This window comes from Suricata suricatta, chromosome 5, assembly GCF_006229205.1.
Source record: "Suricata suricatta isolate VVHF042 chromosome 5, meerkat_22Aug2017_6uvM2_HiC, whole genome shotgun sequence".
NCBI classification, from domain to species: Eukaryota; Metazoa; Chordata; class Mammalia; order Carnivora; family Herpestidae; genus Suricata; species Suricata suricatta.
The window spans coordinates 149472246-149482492 of NC_043704.1; the positions used below are offsets into that span (position 1 = coordinate 149472246).

General features: G+C 52.9%; 1 protein-coding gene across 8 annotated transcripts in view; it reads left to right on the plus strand.

Moving 5' to 3' along the window:
• TRAK1 (trafficking kinesin protein 1) overlaps nt 1–10247 on the plus strand; it is a 120737-nt gene that overhangs the window by 50374 nt on the left and 60116 nt on the right. The window contains exon 1 of one of the 8 annotated variants that reach the window (XM_029940494.1): nt 6394–6794. The exons of 5 other annotated variants lie outside the window; for them this stretch is intronic. In XM_029940494.1, the coding sequence (XP_029796354.1) occupies nt 6731–6794 (64 nt within the window). In that variant the 5' untranslated portion in view covers nt 6394–6730. Of the gene's footprint in view, nt 1–6393; nt 6795–10247 lie in introns of those variants that run through there. 2 more of the 8 variants (XM_029940493.1, XM_029940491.1) reach the window with 2 other exon arrangements.

A 10247-nucleotide genomic window follows, 5' to 3' on the forward strand; every position in this document is an offset into this window, starting at 1 on the left:
AAAGAATTCTCAGAATACTATAGAAATATTGGCCTAATTCTCTAAGCACGTTTTAAATCTGTGCCAGCATTATGCTCTAAAAGAGCACCAGTTGTTGAAAATAATTGCCTCAGTCACTGAGTAAACCCCGAGGCGCGGTGGGGGAGGGGCAGAGCTCACGTGTGCATCGTGTCTGAACCGGCCAAAGCCCCAGCCCAGTGCCTTGTGTTAAACAAGTGTTTTATACATGCTTCTTAAATAAGAGAAAATGCAAAGATACTTGTTTTTAAATTAAAGTCTTTCCCCTTTCTTACCTTTTTTTGGTAAAAACAAGCAAAATAAAAAGCCCACACAGAGAATCCAGAGATCGTTTAGGTTTTTACCACCTTCCAGAGGTGGCCTTCCTCTGATAAAGTTCTAAGCGAAACAAAAATAGAGGCATTGCAGTCTGCACTAAGCCTGGATGAATTAAATAGATAACTAACACCCAGGGCAGACTTTCTGAAGGGGGGTTAGTAGTTCTGTGAGCAGGTGGCAGAAGAGAGAGCATCCAGGGGAGCGCGCCAGGGGTGCTGTCTGGAACTCGGGGGTCTGATCTCCTCCAGGAGCTGTGTGTGGTGGGCAGGTTGAGTGAGGGGAGGGGCCGTACCTTACAGGGGTGGGTGGGGCCTGTGTTGGGATACGGAAATGGGATCCTATGGCCAGGGAAGCCTCTCATTTTCATCTGTTAATGAAAATAATGCCAAAATGCGTACATTCCCATGTACTTATGAATAGGTGCCATGAATTTCTCTCCTGTAAATGCCGTGTGTTGGCCATGACCTTTGCCATGCCCAGCACCCGGGGCCGTGTGATTTCCAGGCCGGCATCTGAATGAGCCCTGGGTTGTTGCCCTCTCCCCATTACACTCGCCCCTCACATCTGCTGACTCTTTGGGCTTGTCTCCACTGCCTTTAGCTGCACAGACAGGTATCTGCAGGGTTGGAGGTGGGGCGGAGCGCCACACCTGGTCACGGCACCAGGGAGCCCCGAGGGAGCTGAAGGTCCTCCCACCAGGAGGTGGTCTAGCGAGGCCAGGTGCCCATGTGCCTCACGGCAGCTGCGGCTCAGGCACGGTGTCTGGTCACCAGGACAGCCAGGGACCCCTCCCAGGGGCAGTCTGCCCACGTGGCCCCTCCAAACTTACCTCGTCATCTGCCACCTGCCAGCTTTCTTTTCCCCCTCATCAAGCCAGATTCCACTGTTGAATGTCTTTTAAGAACAAAACTGCTTGGCAGGCAGTTCTGTACAGATTGACTGTTTTCCTTTTCACGTCAATCCTGCGCTTCTGAGACAAAGTTGGAACTGTCTCAGGTGGGAAATTGACATGACAGCTCAGGATGGCCTCACCCCCACCCCGTCAGTGCCTCCTGGGGGAATGGGCTCCCTGCAGAGAGGCTCCAAGTTGCATCCTAGGAGCTTCGGGCTTGCAAGCTGAAGCCTGTGACCTCTGCTGTGTGACCCTCCGGTCCCAGGGACAGAATGCCCCCCGCGGCCCCCAAGGCTGCAGGAAGCAGCCTGGAGCTCTGTGTCTTCTCTGTGTCCTTCTGGGATGTCTGGGTGATTGTAATAACTGCACCAACACTGAGCTACATGTTGCTCTATTGAGTGCGTCTCCCAGCCATTGGATGTCTCTCTGAAGGCCGGGCTGTTTTCCCCGAGAGCCACGGAGGTAGCAGGGCCTGGTGCCTACATTTCCTGTGCCTGAAATGAGGTGGAGACGGTTTGGGAGGGGGTGGCTGACAGCAAGCTGTTTGTTAGCAGCCTGCCTTCTGCCACGGGAGCTCAGTGACTGGTGGTGGCAGCGTTTAGAAAATAAACATCAGAGAGGGAGCGAGCCCTGCAGGAGCGCCCTGCCTGCCAGCTTTCTGTCGCAGGTGCAGGGAAGGTCTGCATGGAAGGCTGTGGTCCCGTGAGCTCCACCAGCCCCATCCGGAACGGAAGGTTAGAAGCCCCTTTTGGGCCTTCCCGTCTTGTCTTATGTCTTTAGGCTCCTGGCCACCTGTGGTGCAGGTAGAAGACCAGACGTGCCATCTCCTGAAGGGAGGGAAGCTCAGAGGCCGGGAGCATGTCCCGGAGGGGGTCGGGGCTGTCAGGGGCCCTGCCTCGGAGCAGGGGGTGGCCCACGGGGAGCACCTGGCCTGGCCATCACCTCAGGGCACGGACGAAAGTGGCATGCGGTGAGTTCTGTGACGTCATGTACTTGGGGGCACATTCATAACCACATTGTCTGTACTTTAATCATTAATGGTTAGTGTTCACTCATCTTTCACATGTACTGAATAACTGTTCAAAGTTACCTATACACGCTCTGTATGCACTCAAGTATACAGATAAAGTCATTTGTATGTGAGTATTTAATTCATATGCTCGCACAACTAATAATTAGAAATTTAGAAATTCATTTTTAATTTTTAATTTTAGAGCACATGACCAGGAAAGGGGTGGGGAGGGCAGGGGGGAGGGAGGGAGGGAGAGAGGATCCTGAGTAGGCTCCATGCTCGGCATGAAGCCCAAGACGAGGCTTGGAAATAGTGTTTCTTTTTAATATCACGAAGCCCCGTTGATATTTTCAATTTAAGTCCTGCTCATTTTGTATTTTGTTCTGGAAGAAGAGGCTTCACAATTTGCTTTTGCTGCGAGATGCCAACTTGAGTTTTTATCTCCTTTCATTGTATCCCTTCTCACCCTCCCCCCCCACTCCCCTTGCACATTTCATTTGTAAATAACCCTTAGATGTTTTCTCGGTTATTGATAGAAAGACTTTAGAGGTGGACCGGGCCCAGATTCTCTCAGATGCTTGTATTGCTGGGCCATCCTGGGCAAGCTGCTTGACCGGTCTGGGCCCCTTCCCTTGCCTGCCCGGCGAGGGGGCAGGTGATTAGGTAGTGGGATCTGAGTAGCGAGTGAGACACCAAGTGCTGACTGCCTTGAGCAGCCTGCATTTCCTAAAAGTCACTGGGTGATGAGGGTGAGCGAGAGGCGGCCTCTCTGAGGCCCCGTCCCTGATCCCGATTCTCCCAGGGTGGGGCAGCGATGGGGGCAGCCCAGGAGCCTGGGAGAGGGAGGGCTGGAGCCCACGGGGGAGGCGGCATAGGCCGCGTGGAGGAAAGGTGGATTCGAAGGCCGATACTCCTGGATCTTAACCTCGGCACCAGCTCCGCAGAGCTGCGGATGGATGGCTTCACCCTTCTAAGCCGGTAAAACGGGAGTTCGGGTGTCGGTGTTCACTCGGAATCTTGCTGGGAGCGCCTGGAGGTCACCCACACACGATGCTCTTTCCTTTGTGCTTGATGCGCTCCGTTTTCTTTCTTTCCCACGTTCTTCAGATGTACAGTGGATACGCACAGTGTTTGCACTTGATAGAAGTGTCCGGTAGTGCATCACTGGTTAGAAATACATTCCCTGCCCTTCCCCCACCTGTCACTCTGGCTATTACTGTGAACGCAGTCCCTGTTCATTAATCATGCTGGGACAAGTCAAGTGCCATTTCTACCTCATTTCCCTTATTATTTTTTTAATGTTTTATTTATTTTTGATACACAGAATCTGAAGCAGGCTCCAGGCTTTGAGCTAGCTGTCAGCACAGAGCCCGATGCGGGGCTCGAACCCACGAACGTGAGATTTGACCTAGGCCGAAGCCGGAGGCTTAACCGACTGAGCCACCCAGGCGCCCCTCGTTTCCCTTATTATAGCTTAGAAAATTGTACTGTCTTTTTAACTGCCCATGCTGGCTGCCAGGACTGAGTGATGAAGAGGGTCGCAAACTAATACTTACTGCAAACGCGCTTTGTCCCAGGCCCAGTGCTGAGCGCTGTGCCGTTCGTTAAAGCCTCCCTCGTCCCGGGGCAGGCGTGGTACTCACCCCGTGTAGCAGGTAGGACCCAGGCGCCTAAGAAGGTCACGGAGACGGCGAATGAGGACCCAGGTCACACCTCACACCGTCTTACTCCTAAAGCCCATGCTCTTAACTCTGAAATGAAACTGCCTGCCATTAGTATGTCTGTCGTCCGTCTGTACGTCCCTATATCATCCATTATTTTTGCTTTTATGGTGATGTGTTACAAGTAAAGTATTTCTTAAAATTCATAGTGCTGGAAGGCACCTGTGCGGAGCCTTTGTTTAAGGGGTCTCTAGCCTCCTCTGACTTTCTGTGATGCTTTACAGAGTTTGCATTTCCTGGTCCTGTATTACATCTTCCTTTTGTGAACTCACGTTGGACCCTTTTCCCCAGACGTAGTAGACGGAACCTGTTGAGTGAGCTGGTATTTGAGGCGTTTGTGAACTGGGTGCTGTTTGTCTCTGAGGCCTGTAATCTTATTTACAGGCACCATAAGGAACTTGAGACGAACAAAGCCTCTGCTCACCTGTGCTGGGGATGACACGTGCAAGGGCCACTTGGGGGTCTCCCGAGGGGCTGGTGGGGGGTGCTGTCCTTGCCAGAGAGACATGACACAGGGCCATAGGGAGGGAGAGGTTCAGATAATGGGGGCAGGTACAGCCGGAACTGAAATCATTGGCTGCTGGTGTTAAATAGACAGATGTCCTAGAAAATCTTAAACGTGTATCCGAGTTGGGGTCAGGGAGAGGGAAGGGCAGGGAAGAAAGTAAGTGAGGGAGGCAATGGAGTCTGCTCTCTACTTGGACCAGAAAGAACTTGGAGTTGGGTGGGGAGGGGTACAGGTCCCCAGGGGTAGGTGACAGCGGGGAACAGTGTGGCCAGAGACAGTACCAATCCTTGGCCTCTGCGTTTACCAAACTTCCCCAAAAGCCTAATTACAATCTGAGCCAAGATTCGTTCATCACCAGCTGCCTTCACCTCTCCTTTCACCTTCTGAGACTTGAGGGGTTCTGCTGTTTGATGGCGCTGAAGAGGCAGGAACCCCACGTGCCACACAGGACGGGGCGTGCTCTCAGTGCACAGGCTGACCTGCGTGGGCTCACTCGGCCACCTGGCCAGTGGGAGGACCTGCTGGTGGCATCCTGTGCTGGCGGGCAGGCACGGCCTGGTAGAGGGACCCAGGGCCCGGAAGTAAGGACAGGGCACCTGCCGCTGGGAGAAGCTTCTGGAACCTGCACAGGTGCAGGAAGCCAGCTCTGGGGACCTCACTGCACAGCTTTAAAGGTTCCTCTGCGTCTCATGATGTAGGAAGGTTGAGACTGATTTATGTATAGTACAGATTCTGCCCAAGAGTCTATATGCAGGGTTTGTGATTGTGTGTGTTATGTATGTACATGAATGTGTATCCATACACACATACATAGTTTTTTTTCTTAAATTTTTTTTCTTCAAATGCAGAGAGAGAGTTATTCGCACCATATCTATTACCCTCCCTAATCCAGCCATCCTGTTGACATCCCTCACGTTCAAAGTGTGGACGGGCTGGTGAGGGTCTGTGGGTAGTTTTGTTTTGGGCAGCGGGATCTTGAGGGAGACTGTGGCCCCCAGAGGACGTTGGGCAGTGCCTAGGCCTTACATCTCCGGGGAGAGAGGATGGTGCCTCAGGCATCTGCGTGGGCAGAGCCTGGGGATGCTGCTAAACCCCCGCGGGTGCCCGGGGCCACCCTCCGCAGGGAAGGATGCTGTGGCCTTAAAGGTCAGTGGCGCAGGGCTGAGAAACCTTTCAGCTTTAAAGGATGGAGTTACCTTTAATAAGTCCAGAGCCCATCTAATTACCCAGGACTCGTTTTGAAGAAGTATTTAAAACATGCCAAACACTCGGAACTCATAAATGTTGACTCCATTTCTTTTCCTTTAGGAAATAAAACATTACAGACGCATTTATAAGGACGTTTCAAAGCCCGGTTCCCTGCTTCCCACGGGGCACCCCCCCCCCCCCCGGCCTTGGAAGTGGGTGTGTGTGATTATGCTCTGATGACACACAGGCGTGTCCATGAAACAGGGACCAGATGGCACGGCCTCCACAATGGCGTTCTTCTGTTTGTGGGTCGAAGGTGGTTTTTCCAGAAGTTTGAACAAAGGCATGAGCAGAACTGCTTCTCAAAACATTTCCATTTTTTAAGTAATTTATATTTTCTTTAGGTGGTGGTCAAATATGTTAAGAAAAGCCGTTCAGTGTTTTAAGTACGGTTGGGGACAGAAAACCAGAAGTGATGGTGGCATTTTAAAAACGCGGACTCTGGTGGCCCAGGATCTCGTCCGTTCTTTGAAGTGACAATGGGGGCAAGGCCCCCCGGCCCCCACTGCCTGCGCCCCCTCTCCCTGGGTGGCATCTCTCAGCCCCTGCTCCCAGCCCCCAGGAAGACATTTCCTCCATTGCTGCATCATTTTTCAGAGCTGGCCAGTTTCTATGGCAACTGTTAGATTGAAAGATGAGCAGCGAGCAGGAGGCGAGGCTGGAGCGAGGCCTGGGCTGGTGGAGTGTGTCCCTGACGTCAGCCGCCTCGCGTCCGGATAGGACGGCTCGGACACTCCCGTTCAGGGCTGCTGGCCGCGGCGCTTCAGCAGCAGACCCGCCAGGGGCTCAGTCTGCAAATCACCTCCCTGCTGCCCCTCCCGTCCTCATCCCAGCGAATTTTTCTTCTTGCTGCCGGGGCTTCGGACTGTCGTTAAGAATGCACAGCTTAATTCTGGCGTGCTCCGGGATGCGCCTCTGCCCGGTGTTCTGGAAGGGCAGGGTGGCATGGCAGCGTTTTCCTTGATGTTGATGGCGCTGTGAGGTCCCTTCTTCCCTCTGCGAGAGTACTGACTATGCAGAAATTCATCGAAGCGGATTATTATGAGCTAGACTGGTATTATGAAGAGTGCTCCGACGGTAATGATGCCCCGCAGAGCGGAGCGGGCATGTGGAGGGGGTATTGTTTCCCTCTGGGGCGGGGTATCGGTCCCGCAGTCTTTCCTGGGGAGACAGGTGGGAGGTGGGGGCGCCGGCATAGCCCCGCCATGGGCAAGCGTGGCACTGGCGGCTTTGAGAGCCTGGTGTGGGAGGTGGCTGCTGCCAGGGCTCGTAGGGACCCCTCTGCGGCCGGTCCGCCTGTGCTCAGGAGGGCAGATGGTGTTGGGGTGCGAGGCTCGGGAGCACTGTGCTGCTCGTGGGTTGGATCCTCTTTGGGGTGAGGCGTGAGTGTGGTGCCCATGGATGCACGCGCGTGTGCAAGGGGAGAGGTGTGTGTGTTCTGACCTCTGCGCCGCTGGCAGGGCCGGGGAGGAGGAGGCTCTCTGGACCGTAGATGGCAGGCCTGGAAGAATGTCCCCTGTCCTGAGCCCAGACCCGGGGGTCGTGGGAAGGCTGGAGAAGAGGCGGAAGTTCAGATGAATGGGGGGCGGGGAGACATGGGGATGACAGGGAGAGACCGGCTCCTTCTGTCACAGGGCTCTCAGTCTGTGCAGGGAGGGCGTGGCACATTCCAGAGGAGACTGGGTGGAGTCTGTGCAGCTGGATGGCCTCGGAGATTTCCAAGCACCAGGGGGGACGCAGCAGAGGCACCCGGCTCCTGTGGTGTTGGGCACCAGAATGGGTTTGGGTTCAGCACAGTTGGTCTGCCGTCTTTCATTTCTTCTTCAAAAATGACCGTCAAATCACACATCCTTTGCACGCAAACACACACACACACACACACACACACACACACACATACACATGCACACACACACGCACACACACACACAGGACACGATTAATACATACCGTTTGAGGTCTGTTCCCTAGTGTTCCCAGCCCCACATGAGCCATTAACAGGTAAGGTAACCATTTTTGTAATTGACTCGGGGGCTTCGGACCTGCTCTGGGACCAGGACCACACGTGGTTATCCTGAGTGACATGCGGGCCGGAGCCGGCCTCCTTAGTCAGCTGAAGAACTGCCCAGTTGCCTCTTACCCACTGGCTGCCGCCCTGGCAGGGGCTACGGAGGAGGGACCAGGAGGCTTTTGTGGAGAAGGGGGGTGGGGGGTATGTAAATGTGCTGAGAAAGTTCACGGTTGAGCCCCACTGCCCCTCCCCCCCCAGCATTACGTGAAGACAGGGTCATGTTGAGTCATGTGTTTTTATGGTCATGGTGGTGGTGGGCCGCTCCGAGGGCCTTCGGCGGGGAAAGGTGATTAAATCCTTTTTTCCCTCTTGGATGTATTATTCTTGAAGCAGGTTCCCAGCCTGCCCCAGCTCCAGAAGGCAGAGGTGGGGTGCTGCTTTTCAGAACCATCACTCAGCTCCGTAGTTCCTGGTGATTTGTGACTCACCGAGCCCTCCCGAACTCTTTAAAGCGGGGATCTCAGTGGATCACCGGAATGGGACAGTTGGTGCCAGCTGAGCGCCTGTCCCAGGCCGTGGTGAGTTGGGTGTGGCCGTGGCTCCCTTGGATCCGTCCTCGAAGCCAAGCTGGGGGGAAGGCTGCTTCCTGTCTTGACCCACTTGCTACGCTGTCCAGCTCTCTGTACACCTTCGTCCTTGGGAATAAAGCCAGTTGCTCGTGGTGGTCATTTTGAGGAGTGAGAGGCGGCTGCTCTTACCTGGGAGTCTGTCGGATTTTCTTAGCCAGTTCTAAGTGGAGTCTTCTGGCCCAGAGGCAGCCAGATCACTCGTCTTCCAAGAGAAAAGGAAAATGGGAGGAAAGGCTACGGATCTGGCCCAGGGTAAATGAGTGTGGATTGCAGTTACTTTCTGAATGTGTGTTGAGCAGAATGCTTGCCTTCACCCTCCATTCCAACGGGGATGAAGGGAGAAGGCCGTCGGGACAGAATTTACTGGGACAATTGCCATTTTCACATTCCCATTTTTAAAAAATTTTTTAATTTATTTTTAATACAGAGAGAGACAGAGCATGAGAGGGGGAGGGGCAGAGAGAGAAGGAGACACAGAACTGGAAGCAGGCTCCAGGCTCTGAGCTAGCTGTTAGCACAGAGCCTGACGCGGGGCTCGAACCCAGGAACGTGAGATCTGACCTGAGCCGAAGCCGGAGGCTTAACCGACTGAGCCACCCAGGCGCCCCCCATTTTTAAAAATAGTCAGCAAAACAGGGAATCAAAGGGACAGAGACCCAGAAATCACCCATTTAGGGAGCCCAGGGGTTGGGATTTCAAGTAAATGCTCATTTTGTAGTTAACGTGTTTACTCATGTCTAACTAGCTGAGTTCTTTCCTGGTCTCTACAGGCTAGTCTGAAAATAGTTTGCCTTCGCTTATAGATGTGTCTTTAAAATTGCAAATTGAAATAGCCCCTTCCTCTCCCAGTCCTGACCTCCCCAGCAAGGAGGCCAGGTGGGAGTAGATGCACAGCATTGCTTTTGTCTCTCTTGTTATTTGGCTTTTGAATCTTTGATGAGGGAAACTTCTAGGGAACCTTCCATACTATTAACAAAAGATGAGTCAAATGTTTTGAAAAAGATGCAAAATCATCATTTATGTCAGACTTACTGACTAACACTTGAACTGCAGGCTTGGCACTGAGAAGTAATAAATATGGGTGGGCGTATGGACTGAGGACAGTTAGGACCCTGCTTCTAAAACTGGAGTCAAGACATAGCTGATTTCTCTTCTGTCTCTGAGGTTTAGGAGAGTTTTCTTCAGTGTCGAATGACCGCATCTTTCCCCTGTTGCGGGCTTTAGCTCTGGAATCTTACCCCGGTCTTCCCCACCCCTGCCCCTGTGCACCACAGGAAGGCCCCAGGGGTGCAGCTGGGGGGGGGGGCATGGGGCTGAGCTTAGAATAGTAAGAAGCTGGTAAGAAGCTGGAGGCATTGATCGCCCAGTACCTTAACGTAATTTTTAGAGATTTCAAACAGCCAGCTCTCAGCGAAGTGTAGCTTGGCCTGCAAAGAATTTGTGCCGATACAACTAGTCCTTACAGACTGTTTTCTGCTTTTGTTGTTGTTTGTTTGTTTTTTTAAGTCTGTTTAGTGCTTACAGCTTAAGCTATGGTGTCAAACAAGGTCATGGTGCCTACATTGGATGTGTCCCCCCTCTGAAGCCTGGCATATTATGAAAATCACCCACTTATTTATTAAGAAATTCTTATTTAAAATTTTTTTTTTAATGTTCTTTATTTTTGAGAGACAGAGAGAGACAGTGCAAGCAGGGGAGGGTCAGAGAAAGGGAGACACAGAATCGGAAGCAGGCTCCAGGCTCTGAGCTGTCAGCACAGAGCCCAAGGCAGGGCTCGAACCCACAAACCGTGAGATCATGACCTGAGCTGAAGCCGGACACTTAACCAACTGAGCCACCCAGGCGCCCCTAATTTCAGAGAGAAAGCAACAAGGAGGGTTGGGGCAGAGG